The 25,282-nt window shown below is 39.9% G+C and overlaps 1 protein-coding gene across 2 annotated transcripts in view; it reads right to left on the bottom strand.

Annotated features, from left to right (window-relative positions):
• Positions 1–25,282, bottom strand: part of OXSR1 (oxidative stress responsive kinase 1) — a 104,649-nt gene that overhangs the window by 22,421 nt on the left and 56,946 nt on the right. For both annotated transcript variants that reach the window (XM_047874963.1, XM_047874964.1), the window contains 3 exons: positions 11,418–11,527; positions 7,532–7,633; positions 5,317–5,450 (listed from right to left, as the gene is read on the bottom strand). In XM_047874963.1, the coding sequence (XP_047730919.1) occupies positions 5,317–5,450; positions 7,532–7,633; positions 11,418–11,527 (346 nt within the window). The remainder of the gene's footprint in view (positions 1–5,316; positions 5,451–7,531; positions 7,634–11,417; positions 11,528–25,282) is intronic.

Below are 25,282 nucleotides of genomic sequence, written 5' to 3'. Positions count from 1 at the left end.
TTTCCTTCTTTCTAAAGTTCTCTCTCTCTCTGTATATACATACACACACACACACACACACACACACACACGCACACACACACACACACATACACATATATATTTAATCCAAGTTAGTTACCATATAGTGCAATATTAATTTCAGGAAAAGAATTCAGTGATTCATCACTTACATAGAAGTGCTCATCCCAACAAGTGCCCTCCTTAATGTCCATCACACATTTATCCCTTCCCCCCACCCACCTCCCCTCCAGCAACCTCAGTTTGTTCTCTGTATTTAAGTCCTACGGTTTGTCTCCCTGTTTTTGTCTTAATTTTGCTTCTCTTACCCTATGTTCATCTGTTTTGTTTCTTAAATTCCACGAATGAAATTATATAATATCTGTTTTTCTCTAACTTATTTCGCACAGCATAATACAGTCTAGTTCCATCCACATTGTTGCAAATGGCAAGATTTCACTTTTTGATTGATGAATATATATGTATATATATACACATATATGTGTGTGTGTGTATATACATACATATATGTGTGTATGTACATACACACACGCACATATATATATACACACATACATACACACACACCCCACATCTACTTTATTCATTCATTAGTCGATGGACATTAAGGCTCTTTCCATACTATGGCTATTGTCGATAGTGCTGCCATAAACACTGGGGTACATGTGCCCCACAGAATCAGCATTTTTGTATCCTTTAGATAAATACATAGTAGTGCAATTGCTGAGTTGTAGGGTAGTTCTATTTTTAAATTTTTGAGGAACTTCCACACTGTTTTCCAGAGCGGCTGCACCAGTGTGCATCCCCATCAACAGTGCAAGAGGTTCCTCTCTCTCCTCATCCTCGTCAACATCTGTTGTTGCCTCAGTTGTTAATTTTAGCCATTCTTAGAGGTTTGAGGTGGTATCTCATTGTGGTTTTGATTTATATTTCCCTGATTATGAATGATAATGATAAAGTAAAATTTACAGGAGTTCTTTGATAAAATGTGATTGGAAATTTTTGTCTGAAAAAATCTCAATTTCATGCTTATTCTTGAATAAGAGTTTGACTGGATGGAGAATTCTGGGTTAACAGTAATTTTCTTTCAGCATTATTCCGATATATTCTGGCCTCAACTGATTATTATTGGGAAAGTGGCTATCAGTCTACCTGCTATTCCTCAGTAGGTAATCTGCCCCCTCAGTTTGCATTTAATAGATTCTCTTTGCCTTTGTAGTTTCATGACTCATGTACAAATGGGAAAAGGGAAATACCGCTTGGAATTTGGGGGGATGGTTCTTTAATCTGAGGATATAGGTATTTCATCAATTGTACAAAATTCTCAGCCATTATTTCTTTGAATATTGCTTCTCCCATTCTCTCTAATCTCTCCTGGAAAGTCTCTATATGTGCATGTGTATGTATGTACACGTGGATGTACATATGCATGCATACATGCACATACACACACACACACACACACACACACACACACTGAACCATCTCATTCTGTCTCCCAAATGTTCAGTCTTTTCTATTTCCGTTTAAAAAATTTTTTTTTAACATTTATATATTTTTGAGAGAGTGACACAGCATGAACGGGGGAGGGTCAGAGAGAGAGGGAGACACAGAATCTGAAGCAGGCTCCAGGCTCTGAGCTGTCGGCACAGACCCCGACGCGGGGCTCGAACTCACAGACCGCGAAATCGTGACCTGAGCTGAAGTCGGGAGCTTAACCGACTGAGCCACCAGGCGCCCCTCTATTTCCCTTTTTAAAAATCTTTCCGTGTTGCATTCTGAGCCATTTCCTCAATATAGTGTAGTGTGATTGAGTAAGAGCAGGAACTCTACAGTCAAATTGTATGGGTGGCAATTCTAGCTCCAACATTTTCTGGCTGTGTGACTTTGGGCAATGGTACTTAACCCTCTCTATGTTTCAGTTTCATTCGTAAAACAGCGAAGATAATAGTGTCATCCTCAAGGGATGATATATGTTAAGATGATGTATGCCCAGTGTTTACAACACTACCTGGTAACTTGATTAGGAGTCAATAAATAATTCTCTTTTTTGTGTGCTTTACTGGCTGTTCTATTTAACCAACCCATCTAAGTTTTTTTCTGAACTTGGAAATGTTCTCAACAAGGTATAATTTTGGCTTACAAACTGGAAATAGATGTTCTACAGCTTCTAGATATTTTTCTTTTTTAAAAAACTTTTTTATTTTGAAATGATTTTAAGCTTATAGGAAGATGCAAAGATACTACAGTGTTTCTCCATGCCTGTCACCAGCTTCCCCTACTGCTAACATTTTATATAACCATGGTATAATTATCAAGATATTAACTAAACTAAAAATATTAACATTGCTATACTATTATAGAATTTATTTTTTAAAATATTTATATTTATTTATTAAAAAAATTTTTTTTTCAACGTTTATTTTTATTTTTGGGACAGAGAGAGACAGAGCATGAACGGGGGAGGGGCAGAGAGAGAGGGAGACACAGAATCGGAAACGGGCTCCAGGCTCGGAGCCGTCAGCCCAGAGCCCGACGCGGGGCTCGAACTCCCGGACCGCGAGATCGTGACCTGAGCTGAAGTCGGACGCTTAACCGACTGCGCCACCCAGGCGCCCCTATATGTATTTATTTTTGAGAGAGAGCCCGTGCCCATAAGCAGGGAGGGGCAGAGAGAGAGAGTGGGAGATACAGAATCCTAAGCAGGCTCCAGGCTCCTGTCAGCATAGAGCCCAACGTGGTGCTCAAAGCCACAAAATGTGAGATCATGACCTGAGCTGGAGTCCGACAATTAACTAACCCAGGCGCCCCAATTACAGTCTTTAATATATTAATATTGGTATAACACTATAAACTATAGACTTTATTCAGATTTCCCCAGTTTTTGCTCTAACATCGTGTGTCTGTTCCGCGATCTAATTAAGGACACCACGTTTCATTTAGTCTTCATGTTTTTTTATCTCCTCCAATCTGGGATACTTCCTCAGTCATCCCTTTCCTTACTTGTGAAGAGTGCTGGTCAGGGAGTCTGTAGCTTATTCCTCAATTTGGATGTGTCTGATGTTTTCTCACTACAGACTGAAGTTAAAGATTTTGGGAAGGAACACTTCAGAGGTGATACGCCCTGCACCTTGTATCAGGGAGTATATAATAATCAATATGCCTTCTTACTGGTGATGTTAACCTGGATCACTTGTGACAGAGCTGTCCACCAGGTTTCTCCACTCTAAAGCTACTATATGTCCTTTTTCATACTCGATTCATCGGAAGCAAAACACTAAGTCTAGCCTACGCTCAAGGGAATCCATTAAATTTTACAGTTTTGTTACTTTATTTTTCATTTCTAAGCAGCTTTGTTTGTTTTCTTGGTCACAGTCATATTCTTTTTTATGGTTTTGATTTCTTCCATTAGGATTTTAATTATTATTATTTCTTAAATTTTTAACGTTTTTATTTATTTTTGAGACAGAGAGAGAGAGAGCACAAGCAGGGGAGGGGCAGGGAGAGAGGGAGACACAGAATGCGAAGCAGGCTCCAGGCTCTGAGTTGTCAGCACAGAGCCCGATGTGGGGCTCGAACTCATGGACTGTGAGATCATGACCTGAGCTGAAGTCGGACGCTTAACCGACTGAGCCACCCAGGCGCCCCAATTATTTTAAATATACTTATTTTATAGATTCTTCAGGTATCTCTGCATTATCCAAAGCTTCTGGAGCACTGATTCTCCTGTTCGCTGTGTCTGCAGACTCGTTTGCTGTGTACTATCTTACTGTGTGTTTTATAATTTCGGATTGTGATCTCTTCAATGGGGCATTATTTGGAGGAATCTCATGGACCTCGAGTTTGGAACAGTTCGAACAGTACAGTTTTCTAGTTGCTTCTGTCAGAAATAAAACTGGCTTGGCAATAATTCTTTTTTACTCTTTAATCTTGTGGGTTCCTGGATAATATGGGTAGTATAAATTCAGACTGTCGACCTACACAATGTCCAGGTCAGAGGATTTGATTATTCAAGACAAGTTTTCGTTGTGTCTTTGTGATGATGGACACATATTTTGTTTTCTGGTCCATCCTTTTACTCAGAAGGCTGACTTGTGGAGGTCTTAGTCTTAAGCAGCGATCTCAGTTCAGATCCCCAGTGGCTGGACCCAAGATCTCATTTCCAGTCCCACGTGGGAGTTTGAAATCTAACCGAGTAGGTTATTAAAAGGAACAGTGTCCCACTGAGGGCAGCCACAGGATTGGTTCATGATATTTCTTCCCTGATTTGTTCTTTTTTTTTAATTTGATAAATTTGTTCAGCATTTATAGGTGTTTGTGACAAATTCTGTTAATTAACTAAAGCAGAAGCAGAAGTCTCCTATCTTTTATACCAATTTGTTCAGAAACAAAGTTCTAATGGTACAAGTTTGACCTTTGCTACCTATTTTTCTTACCTTTTCTAATATTTCCAACAATAAATTCTGAAGCCCCATTAAGTATACTGATGACATGACTTCAATTGAAATCTTTTATTTTTGTTGATCTTCACAGAAATCAAAATTTAAAAATTCTTAGTGCTAAAAAACTGAGTGGAATATGTATGTGAAACAGAAAAATGAGATACAGAACAAACTGAACCCTGGTTCAGGATCAGAAGTTTTGGATTCAAGTCCCACCTCAATGACTAGGTAGCTGGTTGACCTCACAGATAAAAGGTTGTACTCAGTGACTTCCAACATATTTGATTCTGTTTAATTCATAAAGATACACACATTAGATGATCATGTTTATTCACTTACTTGGCATCCAATCTGTCTAGCGTTAACAAGTAAGGGCTATGAATTTTTGGTATGATTAGTAAAATCTTTCCAATAAGGAAATACATATATGATTACGTGGCCTTAGATATAACACTGGCTATGTGTATTTCTTTTGTTATTAAAATTGTAAACAGCATTAAGATACTTGTTTGCTCATAACTTTTAAGTACAAGCTGAAAACAAGTCCTCCCACTAACTTGGCATTTTATTAACACAGAGAGTTCACAATGTACAGATTTATAAAAACGTAACCAGGAAATAGCTGAACTATTTAGAGTATGCACCGTATACTAAAAAGAAGGGAGAAAGTAATTCATTTCCAATCTAGTGTAATAGTCTCTGTATATTTTTTCTAAAGTTTATATTTAAATAAATATATGTGAATACGCAGAAATAATTTTCTGCACATGAATGTAGGTACGTGATACTTAGACTTCCCACAATGGTTCACATATTTGATGAAGACAAACGTAACCTTTATCTCATATTTTACCTTTTTTCTGGATCCTTTTGAAGGCACAATGAAATCATTTTCCTAAATGATTTTCCATATTTTTTCAGCATTTCTTTATCTTGAACGCCAGTTTCCAGAGAAGGAGGATCATTTTGTAGTGTCAGCATTAAAACCTGGAAGAATTTTTGATACAATATAAACTTGTGAAGATTCAGTAAAGTACTGTGGCCAAGATTCTTCAATATAGACAACCTCACAATACGTGAGGCTGTATTTTCTGAAAGTTCACATCTAGACCAGTTGTTTGGAATACTGTTATTTAGACCTTTTCCACACAAACAATATCCTACAGACAGTTGGCTTCCCAGGTAACAGTAACTGTTGCAAGGGCTCAACAGTATTAGCAATGAATGTCCTTTAGTTAGAAACCTTTCTTCACAGGGCGCCTGTGTGGCTCAGTCTGTTCAGTATCTGACTCTGGCGTAGATCGTGATCTCATGGTTCCCTCTCTGTCCCTCCCCTGCTCACCCTCTCTCACTCTCAAAATAAAGAAACATTAAAAAACAAAACACAACATAACACCCCTTTCTTCAGGTCCTCTGTCCCCTTCCTTCCTTCCTTCCTTCCTTCCTTCCTTCCTTCCTCCTTTCTTTTCTTTCTTTTCTTTTCTTTCTTTCTTTCTTTCTTTCTTTCTTTCTTTCTTTCTTTCTCTCTTTCTTTCTTTCTTTCTTTCTTTCTTTCTTTCTTTCTTCCTTTCTTTCTTTGTTTCAAGAGCAAGAAGGGGAGGGGCAGAGAGAGACAGAGAGACAGAGACAGACAGAGAATCCCAAGCAGGCTCTCCACTGTCAGCACATAGCCTGATGTGGGGTTTGAACTCATGAACCACGATATAATGACCTTAGCTGAAATCAAGAGTCAGACACTTCACCAACTGAGCCACTCAGGCTCCTCCTCTGAACCCATTCTCACACTGCCAAACTACTTTAAAAAAAAATGTAAAGTCAGGGTGCCTGGGTGGCTCAGTCTGTTGAGCACCCAACCTCAGCTCAGGTCATGATCTTGCAGTTCGTGGGTTCAAGCCCGGAGTCAGGCTCGCTGCTGTCAGCCTGTCAGTGTGGAGCCCGCTTGGGATCCTCTGTCGCTCTCTCTCTGCCCCCCCTCGCTTGCACTCTCTCAAAAACGAACATTTATAAATAAATAAATAGATAAATAAATAAATAAATAAATAAAGTAGAATCCTAGCAAAATAATAAAATAAAATAAAATAACAAGTAAAACCATGGCTGATTTTACCTATTCCTGGCTCTGTTTTAACATGACCCCTTGTAATCTGGCCTTCTCTTCCCAGAATTCCTCCGGCACTTGGATCCCAGAAATCGCTGATGCTGCCTACTTAATAGAGCTACGGCCTTTTTCACTTCTCAGTCTTCCACCTTCTCTGCGGTAACTGACTATTTTGATTATTCTGTCCATCCTAAATCTCTTCCTTCTCTGACTTCCATGGCAACATACTAGCTTGACGCACTGAGGTGTAAGTAATGAAGGTCATATTTATGTGGTGGGATTGGGGGTGATTTGTGTTTTTCTAGACTGTGTGACTTTTTTTATAAAAGCATAAGCCATTTTTCTTTTGTTTTTTTTTTAAGTTTATTCATCTGTTTTTGAGACAGAGAACACAGTGGGGGAAGGGCAGAGAGAGAAAGGGAGGGAGGGAGATAGAGAATCCGAAGCAGGGTCCAGACTCCTAGCTGTCAGTGCAGAGCCTGACATGGAGCCCAAACCCCTGAACTACAAGATCATGAGCTGAGTGAAGTCGGATGCTTAGTCGACTGAGCCACCCTGGCACCCCATAAGCATAGGCCATTTTTCTAAACACAAAGTCAACACTACTTTAAAATAAAATAGGGAATAAAAAGGGGTTGTAGTTAGAATTAACACTTGCTTTTCAGATTCACTTTATATTTTACTGAAATGGAATTACTAAAAGCTGGAGGTATTTCTCATTCCGAGCAAACAGGCTAACATGTATGTGTTTGGCTACAATTCTGGAGTCACTGCCGGCAATGGATGAAAAGTAAACCTCATCTCCTCCCCCACCTCCTTTTGAGAAATAAACCATTCCTCTGTCCTCAAAATAGCTTCCCACTTCACAGTTATAAAAACTTATCCTTTTCAAATGCATTCACTCCTAGGATTAGTCTCTGAAAAGAAACTGGGACATGGGCTGGGGTAGGATGTTGACTGTGAACCTCACCTTCATTGGTGGATATTTATGATAAGGAGCTGCCCCGGTGGCAAGTTCAATTGCTGTGATCCCGAAACTCCAGATGTCCGCTTTGAAATCATAGCCTCGGACCTGTAAAGAACATAAAGATGTACATGATTACTTTTGCCACCCTAAAAGCACTTTTATTTTATTTCTCTTTTTAGTAATCTCTACACCCAGCCTGGGGCTTGAACCCACAACCCCGAGATCAAGTGTTACATGCTCTTATGACTGAGCCAGCCAGGTGCCCCTAAAAGTACTTTTAAAAGGAAGCTTCTAGGGGCACCTGGGTGGCTCAGTCGGTTAAGCGGCCAACTTCGGCTCAGGTCTTGATTTTGCAGTCCGTGAGTTCAAGCCCCGCGTCGGGCTCTGTGCTGACAGCTCAGAGCCTGGAGCCTGTTTCAGATTCTGTGTCTCCCTCTCTCTGACCCTCCCCTGTTCACGCTCTATCTCTCTCTGTCTCAAAAATAAACGTTAAAAAAAAAAAATTAAAAAAAAAATAAAAGAAGCTTCTAATATGTATCAAGAACCACAAAAGTGTTCATAAGCTTTTTTTAATTAAAAAAATTTTTTATACTTATTTATTTTTGAGAGAGAGAAACAGAGCACGAGCAGGAGAGGGGCAGAAAGAGAGGGAGACAAGAATCTGAAGCAGGTTCCAGGCTCTAAACTGTCAGCACAGAGCCCGACGTGGGACTCGAACCCACAAACCGTGAGATCAAGACCCAAGCTGAAGTTGGACGCCCAACCAACTGAGCCACCCAGGGGCCGAGTTTTAAACCATTAAAGTAATCTAGAGTAAGCAAAAGCTAACTATACTTGGTAACAGAAGAAGAAAAAGCAATCCCAATAAATGTTCCCCAGAAATGGTGAAATTGTTAAGTATGGGATACTCAGTTAAAAGAAATGTTACATAGTCAACTAAAAGCAATGTAAATGAATTCTATGTGAAAATATGGAAAACCACTTGTGATAAAGCATTTACGAAGAAAAAAGAATACACAATTCTTCACAAGTTTTCATACTATTATAAAAGTAAATCAACTATGTTTTTAAAAATGTTTTTCTTAAAAAAACATTTTTTAATGTTTATTTTTGAGAGAGACAAAGTGTGAGCGGGGGAGGGGCAGAGAGAGAGGGAGACACAGAATCTGAAGCGGGCTCTAGGTTCTGAGCCGTCAGCACAGAGCCTGATGCGGGGCTTGAACCCATGAACCGCAAGATCATAACCTGAGCCGAATCAGACACTTATCCGACTGAGCCACCAAGGGGCCCCTCTGTTTGGTTTTTTTAGAAAAAGAACTAGAACAAAATTGTTAGGCAGTAGTGGTAAGTCCTGTTTTCCAAATTTTCTATGTTACGGTATTGTTTTATCCTGTTATGGTACTATTTTAACCTGTTCCATAACTTAAAATGAAAAAAGATACAAGGGGTGTGAATATTTTCAAAGTTCTTAATGTGACCATGTTGCCAAATTTCTTTCCTTTTATACTGGCATGAGCACATTATAAAATTAAATATTTTCATTTTCCATCCTAAGCAACACAGGAGAAGAAATAGGTTGGTGGGGGTGGGGTAGGGTGGGGTGTGGTTGAGACCTGGAATTAAAGCTCCATATGATGTGCTGCCTTGGTGGGCCTCTAATGAGCCAAGTGCAAGTTCCCCTCTCCAGTCTGTTCCCAAGGGTAAAGTCCCCTAGCCCAACAACCCTGCTTATTGACTGGCCAAGCAAAGTTCCTGCTTAGCCTCGAGTAGCAGGCTTCAGCTCCCCACCAGCCCTCAGAGTGAACCATATGAGCCGATCACGCCCTCGCAAGGAAACCGAGGAGCACCTCACTCTCTCGATACTACAAAAGCCTGTTTCCCACAGCAACTGTTTATTCACTCTCTTCCTGAATACAGCCCCATGTGACATGCAGTGTCCTCCTCCCTGCAGCTATGTGTATATGCGACTAATAAACTGCTGTCGGTCTCACAGGCCCAGAACCAGGTGTTGTGTGTTCAGCATCAGCATTACCCTAGGGTGGGAATGCTTCCCTCACCAACAGGGCGAATACAGGCATCATAACGGAGTGAAAGTGAATTCGGTTCTACAATACCAACTTTGATGTATTTCTAGGACATTTAGGTAAAACATCTATAGGGAGCTGGAAACCTCCACCTAGAGGCTTAGGAAATAAGACTGGCATGATATACTTTAGAAAATATAATAGGTGAGGGCGCCTGGCTGGCTCAGTCGGTTAAGCGTCCGACTTCAGCTCAGGTCATGGTCTCACGGTCGGTGAGTTTGAGCCCCGTGTCGGGCTCTCTGCTGTCAGTGCAGAGCCTGGAGCCTGTTTCAGGTTGTGTCTCCCTCACTCTCTGCCCCTCCCCCGGTCACGCTCTGTCTCTATCAAAAACTGAATAAACGTTAAAGAAAGAAAGAAAGAAAGAAAGAAAGAAAGAAAGAAAGAAAGAAAGAAGGAAAGAAAGAAGATATAATAGGTGGGAAGTGGAGATGAGACACATTAGTGAGAGAAGAATTTGAGAACAAGGTCCTGGGACACAGAAGGAGAGACAGAAAAGAAGTCCGAGAAACGGCCTGACAGGGAGGGGAAGAATGAGGAAACTACACTAGGGAAGCTGAAGACGTAAATCAAGGGGGAAAGGTCCAAGTGCTTCAAATGACAGGACAACAAACAAGTAAAACAAGGAATAAGGAATGAGCATAATTTGAGAATAGCAGAGTATCCGTAAGGTGGCTAGATGAGTGACATCTGACTGTAGTTGTTTCAGAGCAATCGGAAATGGAGTTGTGGGCAAAACCAGTCCTTCAAAAACCGGAGCAGTGAAACTACATGTACAAAGATTAGGTCATTTAATTTGTAAAGCGGAAACTACTATTGAACCAGTCTTCATTATATTATTGCTTAGGTTGTGTGTGGTAGAAATCCTGAGTTTTATGTATCAGTTACAAAGATCTACAGGCTTTTTGCTGTTGTTGTTAACGGTGGACGGATCCTTAACCAAGGAACAGAGACACGGATCTCCCAAAGTTAGTGTAGCACATGTATCCCCTACTTTTTTTTTTTTTTTTTTAATGTTTATTTAGTTTTGAGAGAGACAGAGACGGAGTGTGAGCAGGGGAGGGGTGTGAGTAGGGGAGGGGCAGAGAGAGAGAGGGAGACACAGAATCCGAATCAGGCTCCAGGCTCTGACTGTCAGCACAGAGTCCGATGCGGGGCTTGAACTCACGGACCGCGAGATCATGACCCGAGCCCAAGTCGGACGTCCAACCGACTGAGCCACCCAAGCGCCCCTGTATCCTGTACTTTTTAAAGGTTCCCGTTAAGCCACCTGGCTTCTATGGAAGACCTACAGTAGTAATCGCTTCTCGGCCTTTTGGCCAAGATCAAGTGTGGAAGACCTACAGTAGTGCCTGTTTACTGAAAGAAATCCGGAGGATTTCTACTTGTGTGAAAAAGGCAAAAAGCGAAAACGGCATCGCGCGTTTGCTCCTATAGCCAGCCGTCACGGAGGCAGTGCGCAGAGCCGCGAGACTGGTGCCGCCCAGCTCCTTCCCCAGTGTGTGCACATCTGCTCTTTATCTCCATTTATTTTGTGCATCCAATAGCAAGATGTGTTCTCTGCTTTCAGAAAAGCCTAAAAGAGGTCATTTCTTAGGCCTGGGAACGCTAAACAATTTTTCCAGATAAATTAATGGTAATTGCTTCTTCGCTTTGCACCATTTCAGCTTATCAAAGGTTTCACAGGAACAAACTGCTTTGCCTTAGTGGGGGAACCTGTATACCAAACAGAAGCAAACATTACTCCGTTTTTTCCATTCTGTAACAAAACCCTAAGCCATTTTTAAAAGACAAAACACAAAGAGTACCTGTTCCATAACTTCAGGTGCCATCCAGCAAGGAGTTCCAACAAAGGTCTTTCTCACTTTATTTCGGGTAATATCACCCCCAGTTGCTAAAAAAGCGCTAACCCCAAAGTCTGAAATAGATATAACAGCAAGGTATTAGAAATACGGCAACTAACACAAGTAAGTAGGAAAATAATATAGCTGTAGTCCTATCCACAAACAACACATTTTCTCTTCTTTCCACTGAGGTTCTTGACTAAATTAAGACACAGTTTAACACAGACCCATCCCAACGGATTTTCGTCCTCGCTCCAATCCATTCTATTAGCGTAGTCCTTCCAGACTAAAAAAGTCTATACCCATTAACAGTAACCCCTCCTTCTCCTCCCCAGCCACGGGCAACCATCATTCTAACATTCGGCTTCTATGATTTTGAATACTCTTAAGGACCTCAAATAAATAAAAGCATACGCTATGTGTCTTTTGTAGCTGGGTTATTTTACTTAGTATGATGTCCTCAATGCCCATCCGTTTTGTAGCATATGACAAAATTTCCTTACTTTATAGGCTGAATAATATCCCACTGTGTGTATATGCCATATTTTGTGTATTCTTTCAATCGCTGAGGGACATTTGGGCTGCTTCCACATTTTGGCCATGGTGAATAATTGCTATCTGTCGATACTACAAAAGCCTGTTTCCCACAGCAACTGTTTATTCACTCTCTTCCTGAATACAGCCCCATGTGACATGCAGTGTCCTCCTCCCTGCAGCTATGTGTATATGCGACTAATAAACTGCTGTTGGTCTCACAGGCCCAGAACCAGGTGTTGTGTGTTCAGCATCAGCATTACTCACAGCATTTTAGGTGTCCTAAAATTATGTGAGTCCCTGCTCTCAGTTCTTTGGGATTCTAAACACAGAAGTGGAACTGCTGGATTACACAGTACAGTAATTTTAGGTATGTATGTATAAATGTATGTACGCAGAACAAGGAGGGGGGAAGGGCAGAGAGAGAGGGAGAGAAAGAGACAGAATCCTAATCCCAAGCAGGCTCCACGCTGAGTGTGGAGCCCGACATGCTCAATCTAAGGACTGTGAGATTATGACCTGAGCCAGAATCAAGAGCCAGACACCGAACAGACTGAGCCACCCAGGCACGCCGGTAATTTTGTTTTTCATTCTTTGAGGAACTGCCATATTATTTTCCACAGCAGCTGTACCATTTTCCATTGCCACCAACAGTGGCCAAAGGTTCCAATGTCTCCACATCATCTGCATTTTCTAGTCTTGGGTTGGGTTTTTTTTGTTTCTTTTTTTTTTTTTTTAATTATTTTGAGAGAGAGAGAGATTAAGAGAGGTAGTGCACACGAGCAGGGGAGGGGTGGAGAGAGAAGCCCAAGTAGGCTCTGTGTTGTCAGCACAGAGCCCAATGTGGGGCTCCATCTCACGACCACGAGATCATGACCTCTGGAGCCAAATTCCAGAGTTGGATGAAATCAGGAGTCCACACTTAACCAACTGAACCACCCAGGCACCCTGGGGGTTTTTTGATAGCAGCCATCCTGATGGCTGCAAGACGGGATCTCACTGTAGCTCAAATTTATATTTCCCTAATGATTAGTGATGTTGAACATCCTTATGTGCTTATCAGCAATCTGCGTATCTTCTTTGGAGAAATGTCTACTTAAGCCCATATTCTTAAAGACTCAATTTATTTAAACTAAAAACAAAAATAGTTCACCATTTTTCCTATCCTGTATTCCTGCCTCTGGCAACCACCAATCTGTTCTATCTATCTATGAGTTTGTGTCTAATATAAAAAAAAATTTTTAATGTTTATTCATTTTTGAGAGACAGAGCACGAGCAGGGGAGAGGCAAACAGAGAAGGAGACACAGAATATGAAGGAGGCTCCAGGCTCTGAGCTGTCAGCATGGAGCTGGATGCAGGGCTTGAATTCACGAACCCTGAGATCATGACCTGTGGCGAAGTCAGACCCTTAACCGACTGAGCCACCCAGGTGCCCCATTGTGTCTAATACATATATTAGGTTTCATTTCATTATTTGTCTGACTTATTACACATACGACAAAACCCTCAAGGTCTATCCATATTATCATAAATGGCAAAATTTCATTATTTTCTATGACTGAATAGTATTCCATTGTATGTATACACCACAATTTATCCATTCCAAGACCTTTATCAATGAGATTATCATCTATGTTTTCTTCTAGGAGCTTTACCATTTCAGGTCTTACATTCAAGTCTTTTTTTTTTTTTTTAACACTTATTTTTTGAGAGACGGAGACAGCGTGAGCGGGGGAGGGGTAGAGAGAGGAAGGCATAGAATCCAAAGCAGGCTCCAGGCTCTGAGCTGTCAGCACAGAGCCCGATGTGGGGCTGGAACTCACGACCCCGCGCTGGAATTCACGAATGTGAGATCGTGACCCAAGCTGAAGTCAGACGCTTAACCAACTGAGTCACCTAGGCGCCCCACATTCAAGTCTTCGATACACTTTGAGTTAATTTTTATCTACGGTGTGAGACAGTGATCCAATCCAGCTTCATTTTTTTGCATGTGGCTGTCCAATTTTCTCAATACCACTTAATTAAGATACTGTCTTTTCCCCACTGTATATTATTCGCTATTGTAAATAATGCTGTAATAAACGTATATTTTTTTTGAGTTAGTGTTTTATTTTCCTCAGATAAATACCCAGAGGTGGAATTACTAGATCATACAAGAGTTCTACCATAAATTTTCTGAGGAACCTCAATACTGTTTTCCATTGGCTGCACCAATTCACAGTCCCACCAATAGTGCATAAGGGTTCTGGTTTTTCCACATCCTTGCCAGTGCTTGTTATTTCCAGTCTTTTAGATAATAACCACTCTAACAGGTGTGAGACATCTCGATGTGTGTGAGGTTCTGATTTGCATTTCCCTAATAACTCATTTATCTGTTGGCAATTATATGTCTTCTTCGGGGAAAATGTGTGTTCAGATCTTCTACCCATTTCTTAATCAGATTGTTCATTTCCGATATTGAATTGTAGGAGTTCTTTATATATTTTGGATATTAGTCCCTTACAAGATATGACTTGTCAATATTTTCTCCCATTCAGTAGGATGCCTTTTCATTTTGATATCCTTTGCTGTATAGATTTTTTTTTTATTTAAAAAGAATCGTTTTTAACGTTTGCTTGTTTTTGAAGGAGAGAGAATGTGAGCGGGGAAAGGGCAGAGAGAGGGAGACACAGAATCTGAAGCAGGTTCCAGGCTCTGAGCTGTCAGCACAGAGCCTGACGCAGAGCTCGAACTCACAATCTGTGAGATCATGACCTGAGTGAAGTTGGTCGCCCAGTCGACTGAGCCACCCAGGCATTCCTGTACAGATTATTTAAAAAGATTTTTTTTTTAATGTTTATTTATTTTAGAGAGAGAGGGAGGGAAGGAGGGAGGGAGGGACAAAGAGGGGGAGTACAGGGGAACTGAAGCAGGGTGTGCTGACTGCAGACAGCCCGATGCAGGACTTGAACCCACGAACCATGAGATCATGACCTGAGCTGAAAGTTGGGATGCTTAACTGACTGAGCCACCCATGCGCCCTGCTGTGCACGTTTTTTGTTTGATATTCCTATCTGTTCATGTTTTGCCTTAGCTGCTTTTGCTTTTGGCATCAGACCTGTATCAAGGGGCTTGCCATCCATGCGTTCTCTTAGGTATTTTATGGTTTCATGCCTTACATTCATTCTTTAGTTCAACTGGAGTTAAGTTTTGCATATGATGTAAGATGGTGTTCTAGCTTCATTCTTTTACTGGTGGCTGTTTAATTTTCTCAAGACCATTTATTGAAGAGACTATGCTTTCCCCCTTGTACACTCTTAACTCCTTTATGATAAAATTAATTGCCTATGTCTGTATGGGTTTATTTCTGGGCTTTCTTTTCTGTACCATTAATCTATATGTCTGTTTTTATGCAAATATCATACTGTTTTAATTAATGTAGCTTCATACTATACTTTGAAATCGGGGAGCATGATGCCTCCAGCTCTGTTCTTTCTTAAGACTGCTTTGGCTATTCGAAGTCTTTTATGATTCCATACAAATTTTAGGATTGTTTGCTCTATTTCTCTGAAAAATGACATTATAATTTCGGTAGGGGTTACAGTGAATCTGTATATTATTTTGGGTAGTACATTTTAACAATATGATTTCTTCCAATTCATAGGCAGAGAATATCTATGTCTTCAGCTTCTTTCTTTAATGTCTTGTAATTCTCCATATACTGACTGGTCTTTCACCTCTTTGATTAAATTTATTACTAGATATTTTACTTATTGTGATGCAACTGTAAATAGGATTGTTTTAATTTCTCTGATAGTTCATTACTAACATACAGAAATGCAACATATTTGCATGCACTGATTTTGTATTTTGCAACTTTACTAAATTAGAATATTGTAACAGTTTTCTGATGGGAGTCTTTAGGGTTTTCTATGTTCAATATCAAGCCATCTGCAAATGGTGACATTTACTTCTTGCTTTCTAATTTGGATGATTTTAATTTCTTTATCTTGCCTAACGGCTCTGGCTAGTACTTCCAACTACATTGAATAAAAATGGTGAGAGTAGGCATCTTTTCCTTGTTTGTGATCTTATAGGAAATGCTTTCAGCTTTTTGCTACTGAGTATAACATTAGCTGTGGGCTTGTCATATATGGCCTTTATTATGTTGAGGTATGCTCCCCCCTATACTGGCTTCATTGAGAATTATAAATGGATGTTGAATTTTGCCAAATGTTTTTTCCACATGTTGACCTGATACAATTTTTATCCTACATTTGGTTAAGGTGGTATATCACATTGACTAATTTGCAGATGTTGAACGAACCTTGCACTTCTGGAATAAGACCCACTTCATCAAGGTGTATGGTCCTTTTAATAATGTGTTGCTGAACTGAGTATACTGATATTTGTTGAAGATTTTTGCATCTATGCCCACTAGAATATTAGCCTATAATTTTCTTGTGGCATTCTTGTCTGGTTTTGGTATCAGGGTAATGCTGCCTTCATAAAGTATGTTTTATGTTTCCCACCTCTTCTATGTTTTTTGAAAGAGTCTGAGAAGGATTGGTATTAGTTCTTCTTTCAAAGTCTGGTAGAATTCACTAGTGAAGCTGTCTGGTACTGGAGGGTTCGGAGGTTGTTGATTACTGATTCAACCATTTTAATAGCAATTGTTCTGTTTAGGTTTTCTACTTCATGATTCAGTCTTGGTAGGTTGTATGTTTCCCGAAACATATCCATTTCTTCTCAATTGCCCAATTTGCTAGCATATAATTGTTCATAGTAGTTTCTCATGATCCCTTCTATTTCTAACTTTTTTGTGTTCATTTCCTTGAATCCTCTTTTTCTAGGTGAATCTAGCTAAAGGTTTGTCAATGTTATCTTTTCAAAGAACTGACTCTTAGTTTCAATGATCTTTTCTATTGTTATTGTAGTCTCTATTTCATTTATTTCTGTACTAGTCTGTTATTTCCTTCCTTCTGCTAAATAGGTTTCGTTTGTTCTTCTTTTTTCTAGTTCCTTGAGGTATAAAGTTGTCTGAGACTTTTATTTCTTGGGGTAGGCATTTATCCATGATGTACTTCCCTTGTAGAGCTGCTTTTGTTTTCAGAACCAAGAGATTGGTGATTTGGGCAGGGGATGGGAATTGGGAAAAGAACTGCTTTTGTTGTATCCAATAAATTTCATATGTTACACTTCTATTTCCATTTGCCACAAGGTATTTTTTTTTTCTTCTTTGACCCAGTGGTTGTTCAGTAGCATGTTGCTGAATCTTCATATAGCCCTACATTTTCCCATTTTCTTCACATAGTTAATTTCTAGTTTCATACCACTGTGGATAGGAAAAATGCTTGATTTCATTTCAGGCCTCTTAAATTTATTAAGACTTATTCTGTGGCCTAATATATGATCTGTCTTGGAAAATGTCCCATGTGTACTTGAGGACAGCGAATATTCTGTTGCTTTGGGATGTTAAGTCTAACGTATCGTTTAAGGTTGATGTCTCCTTATTGATTTTTCTGTCTAGATGATCTACCACACTCTTATTATGTTGCTGTCTACTTCTCCCTTTAGGTTTGTTAATATGTACTTTACATAATTAGATGCTTCTATATTGGGGGCATGATTTTTACAGATGTTTTATCCTTTTTTTTCTGTTTCTGGACTGACCCCTTTGTCATCATGTAATGCCCTTCTTTACCTCTTATTACAGTCTTTATTCTGAAGTCTACTTTGTCTGATTTATCTACTTCACTTGTGACTTTTGTAATCTGAATCTTCTCTCATTGCTTCTTAGTCCACTGAGCTAAAGGTTTGTCAATTTTGGTGACCTTTTCTAAGCATCACCTCTCTACTGCTTTTCTATCCTCTATTTCCTTTATCTCTTCTCTAAATTTTATTCTTTCCTTCCTTCTACAGCTTTGGGTTTAGTTTCTTTTTCTAGTTAATTTGCTATCTTATTTTTTAAATAAAGTATCTACAGCTATAAACCTGGCCCTTAGCCAACAGTTTTGCTATGTCCCATAAGTAGTGATTTTGTTCTCATTCATCTGTATTTTTAGACTTCCCTTGAGAAGCTTTCCTTTATCCATTGGTTGTCTGAGTGTGTGTTATTTAATTGCTACAAATTTGTGACACTTTTAGTGTTCTGCTACTGATTTCTAACTTTATCCACAAGGGTCAGAGAGGGTATTTTGTATGTTATCTTTTAAAATCTACTGGGACTTAATATGTGGCCTAACATGGTCTAACCCAGAAAATAACTCGTGTGCACTTACGACGAACGTGTATGCTGATCCTGTTGTATTGTGTGTGTGTCCGTTAGCTCTAGGCGGTGTACTGTATTAAATCTTTCATTTCCTTATCTCCTGTCTCCTGTGTCCATTATTGTGGAGTACTGAAGTCTCCCACTACTAACGTGGAGCCACTTCTCCCTTCAGTTCTCTATTTCCTTCCTATATTTTGCTAGCTATGTTATTATGTATATAAATATTTATAATTGTTACATCTTTTTGCTGTATTGAACCTTTTGTTAATGGGTAATGTCCTTATTTGTTGTTGTTTTTTTTTAATTTTTTAAAATGTTTGTTTGTTTTTGAAGGAGAGACAGAGCGTGAGCGGGGGATGGGTAGATAAAGAGGGAGACACAGAATCCAAAACTGGCTCCATCAGCAAAAAGCCCGACACAGGGCTTGAACTCACAAACTGAGCTCATGACCTGACCTGAAGTCAGCTGCTTAACCAACGGAGCCACCCCGGTGCCCCTGTTTGGTAAACTTTTTTCATTTAAAGTTTATTTTCTCTGATATTAGAATAGCCACCTCTGCTCCCTTTTGGTTACTATTTGCATGGAGTATCTTTCTTCCATCCTTTCACTTTCTTTTTTTTTTTTTAATGTTATTATTATTATTATTTTTTTTTTTGAGAAAGAGGGGGAGAGAGAGAGAGAGAGAGAGAGAGACTGTGGGCAGGCAGGTGCAGAGAGAGAGGGAGATACAGTATCCGATGTAGGCTCCAGGCTCTGAGCTGTCAGCACAGAGTCTGACGTGGGGCTTAAACTTACAAACTGTGAGATCATGACTTGAGCCAAAGTTGGATGCTCAACCTGAGCCACGCAAGCACTCCATCCATCCTTTCACTTTCGACGTATTTGTGTCTGAGATCTAAAATTAGTCCCTTACAGAGAGCATATAACTGGATTAAGTATTTTGTTTAATCTGTTCTGCCAATCTGTCCTTTGATTGGAGAGTAATCAACTTACATTTGAAGCAATTACTGATAAGGAAGTACTAACTTCTGTCATTGTGTTGTTTTCCATGTCTTCTAGTTTTGTCCCTCATTTCCCACATTACTTTAGTTACTTTTTGTTGTGAAAGGCTTAATTTTTTTCTCATTTCCTTGTGTTTATATTCTATAACTGTTTTTTTTTTCTTACTACAGAGATTACATTTACCATTCTAAAGTTATAACACTTGAATTTGAATTTATACCAGTGTAGAGGTGCATGGATGGCTCAGTCAGTAGAGCATGCAACTCTTGATCAAAATCAAGTGGTAGTGAGTTCAAGGCTCATGTTGGGCATCGAGATTACTTAATTAAAAAAAAAAAAAGTGTTTTTTAAATCTTGAATTTATACCAGGCTAACTACAATAATACAAAATCTCTTCTCCTTTATAGCACTATGCCCTGTTGGTTGTTATCACAAAATTATAACTTAATACACAGTGTTCAAATATGAAATGATAATTCTTCTAAATATATTGGTCTCTTAAGCAGAAAATATGTTTTGGAATTACAAACCAGTTAACAGTAATGACTTTTAGACCACTGTTTTTAGTAATGTATTCATGTACAAAACAAAAAGTGAAGTCACCATCCACCGTTACAATAATACTAGCTCTTATAGTTGCCCGTGTATTTACCTTTATGAGATCTTTATTTCTTCATACTGCATCAAGTTACTGTCTAGTGTCCTTTCATTCCACCTTGTGGGACTCCTGTGATCATTTCTTGCCAGCAGATCTATCAGAAACAAAGTTCCTCAGCTTCTGTTTATCTGGAAATGTCTCGATTTATTCCTCACTTTTAAGGAGGATTTTACCAGATATAGAATTCTTGATTGACAATTTTTTTTTTTTTTTTTTTTTTTTTTTTTACCACTTTGAATTCACTGGCCCACTGCCTTCTGGCTTCCAAGGTTTCTGATGAGAAATCTGCTAACTGCCTTATTGAGGATCCCTTGATTATGAGGAGTCATTTCTATCTTCCTGCTTTCAAGATTCTTTGTCTTTGGCTTTTGTAAGTTTGATTATCCGGAGTCTCTGTGTAGGCCTCTTAGAGTTCATCCGACTTGGAGATCACCGAGCTTCTGGGATGTTTATATCCATGTTTTCCATCAAGTTTGGAAAGTTTTCAGCACTTATTAATTCAAATATTCTCTCTGCTCATTTCTCTCTCCTCCTTCTAGGACTTCCCACATGTGTATTGGTCTGCTTGATGATGTCCAACAGATCCTTTGAGCTCTGTTCACTTTTCTCCAATCTTTGTCCCTTCTGTTTCTCAGACTATAATTTCCATTTTCCTACCTTCAAATTCATCAATTCTTTTTTCAGCCAGCTCCAATCTGCATTTGCATTTGAATCCTTCTAGTGAGTTTTCCATTTTGTAATACAAGTTATTGTACTTTTCAGCTCCAGAATTTCCTTTTTGTTTTTAGGTTCTCTCTCCTTATTCCTAATTCCATTTTTGTTCACACGTTGTAGTCCCGAGTTTGTCCACATCTTCCTTTAGTTTTCTTTGTCTGGCAGATCTGCTGTCAGGTCTTTTTCAGAGACAGTTACTGTTATTTTATTTCCTTTGAATGAGCTACACTTTCCTGTTTTGCTGAATGCCCTGTGATTTTTTTTGTTAAAAACTGGACATTTGAATCTAATGATATGGCAATTCTGGAAATCAGATCCTCTCCCTTTCCCAAAGTTTGAGGCTTTTTTCGTCATTGTTTTTTTTTGTTTTTTTTTTTTTTTTAAAAAAAAATTTTTTTTTTTCAACGTTTATTTATTTTTGGGACAGAGAGAGACAGAGCACGAACGGGGGAGGGGCAGAGAGAGAGGGAGACACAGAATCGGAAACAGGCTCCAGGCTCTGAGCCATCAGCCCAGGGCCTGACGCGGGGCTCGAACTCCCGGACCGCGAGATGGTGACCTGGCTGAAGTCGGACGCTTAACCGACTGCGCCACCCAGGCGCCCCTTCGTCATTGTTTTTATTTTGGCTGTGATAGGCTGTCTCTGGTCAAGCATCAGCCTGAAGTATAAACAAGCTCTTCTCAGGACTTTTCTGTACCTTTTCCTGGAATGTGCAGTCATTTTCCAATTTTCCTCATAAATGTAACTGTTTTTTAATGTCTGGCTCCAAAAATGGGAAGACGAGAAAACAGAAGGCAAGGAAAAAAGATGCTGGCCCTTAAAGTCCCCTGGAAGTCACTTAGAGGGGAGAGGGTGCCACAACAATGGCTGTCTGCCTCTTTATCTGCAGCACTGTGAGCAGAAGCAGCGATCCGTGATCAGAACACAGATCCACGGTATTTAGAAGACAGGGCCCATTGTGCCCACTGTGGGTCACACAAGCTGTCTGCCAGTTGCTCCAAAAACATGTGTGCAGTTGCCTGCCAGGAGGCCGATGGGTAGGGGATAGGAATGGACTGAAATTAACCGCAAGCTACCTTCCAAGCCTTCCCCTAGAGCTTGCAAGCCTTGCAAGGAACTGCAGAATTGTAAAATACAGTAGTTACATCAGACAGATTCTGCTGGTTCAGTTTTTGCCTAGGTGTGGAGAGATTCCTGGTGTTTCCTATTCCACCACCTTCCCAGAATCCACTCTTCTTTAGTTTTTGACCACTTGGTTTTGCCTCTCTGAACAACACAGCATAACTGTGCCTGGTTTTGAACCTATATAAATGAAATCACATGCCATATATTCTATTTCAACTGTTTTCTTTCACCTTATCTTTTTATCATTAATGCTTTCAAATGCAGTTGTAATTCTATCCATATTCATCACTATACAGTATTCCAATGTACAAGTTAACCATAATTTATTTCTCCGTTCTACTAACAAAGAACTGTTATTGGGACTGTTTCAAACTTTCAATGCTCTTGAACACTGTGCCACATGTAAGCATAATCTTCTCCACGCCATACATCCAGAAGTCAAAGTTTTAGGGGCGCCTGGGTGGCTCGGTCGGCTAAACGTCTGACTTCGGCTCAGGTCATGATCTCACGGTCCGTGAGTTCGAGCCCCGCGTCGGGCTCTGTGCTGACAGCTCAGAGCCTGGAGCCTGTTTCAGATTCTGTGTCTCCCTCTCTCTCTGCCCCTCCCCTGTTCATGCTCTGTCTCTCTCTGTCTCAAAAATAAATAAACATTAAAAAAAAAAAAATTTTAGAAGCCAAAGTTTTAGGGTATGCGTATTTGAACTAATTTATTCTCCCACTATTGGAATATGAGATTTTTTTTCCTTGCTTTACACTGATACTAACCACTGTGCTGTCAGATGTTTTTGCCAGGTCATCTAGTATAACTTGGTATCCCAATACCATCTGACAGGCATACCTTATTATTTAATGCTTCTCTGTACTATGTTTCACAGATACTGTGTTTGTTAGAAATTGAAGGTCCATGGCAACCCTGCATGCAGCAAGTCTACGGGCACCATTTTTCTAACACTTGCTAACTTCTGGTCTCTGTGTCACATTTTGATAATTCTTGCAATATTTCAAAGTTTTTCATTCATCACTGCATTTGCTCTGGTGATCTGTGATTAGTGATTTTTTGATGTTACGATTACAATTGTTGGGGTGCCACAAACCAGGCCCTTAAAAGGTGGTGAGCTTAATCAATACATGTTGGGTATGTTCTGACTGCTCCATTGACCAGCCATTCCCCCATCTCTCTCCCTCTCCTCTCAGGCCTCCCTATTCCCTGAGGCACAACAATATTTCAATCAGGCCAATTAATAACCCTACAAGGGCCTCTAAGTGTTCACGTGAAAGGAAGAGTCACACAGTCTCTCACTTTAAATCACTCAAAAACTAGAAATGATGAAGCTTAGTAAGGAAGGCATGTTGAAAGCCCAAATGGGCAAAAAGCTAGGCCTCTTTGCATCAGTTAGCCAAGATGTGAGTGAAAAGGAAAAATTATGAAGGAAATTATTGCTGACATGGAGAAAGTTTTAGTGCTCTGGCTAGAAAATCAAACCAGCCACAACTTCCCTGACACCAAAGCCTTATCCGGAGCAAGGCCTTAACTCTCTTCAACTCTAGGGAGGCGATAGGGGTGAGGAAGCTGCAGAGAGAAGTCTGAAGCCAGCCGAGGTTGGCTTAAGGGAGGAAGCCGTCTCTAGGACGTACCAGTGCAAGGTGGAGCAGCAAGAGCTGATGCAGCAGCTGTAACGAGTTACCAGAAGACCTAGGCAGGCTAATTCACAAAGGCGGCTACCCTGAACAACAGATCTTCAATGCGGACCAGACAGCCTTCCTGTGGAAGAAGACGCCACCTAGGACTTTTTAGCTAGAACCAACTCAATGCCTGGCTTCAAAGTCTCAAAGGACAGGCTAACTCTCGTTAGGGGCCAATGCAGCTGGTGACTTTAAGTTGAAACCAATGTTTATTTACCAGTCCCAAATTGCTAGGGCCCTTAAGAATGATGCTAAATCTACCCTTCCTGTGCTGGAACAGTAGAATAACAAAGCGTGGATGACAGCACATCTGCTTACAACATGGCTTACTAAATATTTGAAGCCCACTGTTGAGACCTACTGCTCAGAAAACAAGATGCCATTCAAAACAGTACTGCTTACCGACAACGTACCTGGTCACCCAAGAGCTGCAATGGAGTCGTACAGCGAGATTAATACTGTTTTCGTGCCTGCTAACACAACACCCATTCTGCAGCCCGTGGATCAAGGAGTTAATTCTGACTTTAAGTCTTATTATTTAACAAACACATTGTATAAGGCTAGGGATTCCTCTACTGGGATCTGGGCAAAGTAAACTGAAAATCTTCTGGAAAGAATTCACCATTCTAGATGCCATTAAGAACATCTGTGATTCATGGGAAGGTGTGAAAATATCAACATGAACAGGAATTTGGAAGAAGTTGATTCCAACACTCATGGATGACTTCGAGGGGTTCAAGACTTCAGTGGAAGATGTACCTACAGATATGATGGAAACAGCCTGAGAACTAGACTTAAAAGTGGAGTCTGAAGATGTGATGAATTACTGCAATCTCACGATAAAACCTGAACAGTGAGGGACTGCTTCTTACAGATGAGCAAAGAAAACGGTTTCTTGAGATGGAATCTATTCCTGGTAAACGTGCCGTGAAGACTGTTGAAATGACAACAAAGGATTTAGAATATCACGTTAACTTAGTTGATGAGGCAGCAGCAAGGTCTGAGAGGACTGACTCCAACTCTGAAAGAAGTTCTTCTGTGGGTAAAGCAGCATCGCATACTACAGAGAAATCGTTTGTGAAAAGAAGAGTCAATTGTAGCAAATGTTACTGTTGCCTTATTTTTAAGACCCTGCTACAGCCACCCCCTTGATCAGTCAGCAACCATCGACATGGAGGCCAGACGCTCCGCCAGCAAAAACTTTATGACTCACTGAAAGCTCAAAGGATGGTTAGCATGTTTTAGCAATAAAGTATTTCTAATTAAGGTACGCACATTGTTTTTTCAGAAATACTGTATTGCCCACTTAATAGACTATAATACCGTGTAAACATAACTTTTATACACTCTGGGAAACCAACAAATTCATTTGACTTGCAATATTTGCTTTATTGTGGTGGTCTGGAAGTAAACCCACAGTATCTCCAAGTACGCCTGTGCTAGGCATTTACCTGATTACTAGTGAGCCTGAAACCTTTCATTACGCTTATGTTTTGATGTCTTCATTTGGGAATCTTCTGCCCATTTTCTATCCAATTTTTTTTCTTAATGAGTTCTTTCTGTATTCTAAATCTAAGCCCTCTGTCAGTTATTCATGCTGCGAATATCTTTTCTACTCTGTGGTTTGCCTTTTTGTTTATTAATGATGATAAACCATTTGTTCTTCTTTCAATAAAGAGAAGCTGGGAATTTTTAAAGGAGTCAAATTTATCAATCTTTTATGTTATGTGGCTTGGTTAAAATATTTCCTTAGGTTGGGACATGAAGGAAGATGTGCACTTAAATTATCTTTTTTTAATTTTTTTTAATGTTTTTATTTATTTTTGAGACAGAGAAAGACAGAGCATGAGCAGGGCAGGG

This window comes from Prionailurus viverrinus, chromosome C2 (assembly GCF_022837055.1).
Source record: "Prionailurus viverrinus isolate Anna chromosome C2, UM_Priviv_1.0, whole genome shotgun sequence".
In the NCBI taxonomy this organism is placed as follows: Eukaryota; Metazoa; Chordata; class Mammalia; order Carnivora; family Felidae; genus Prionailurus; species Prionailurus viverrinus.
Note: the sequence above shows the minus strand (reverse complement) of the source record. Positions and strands in the feature narration are given on the sequence as shown.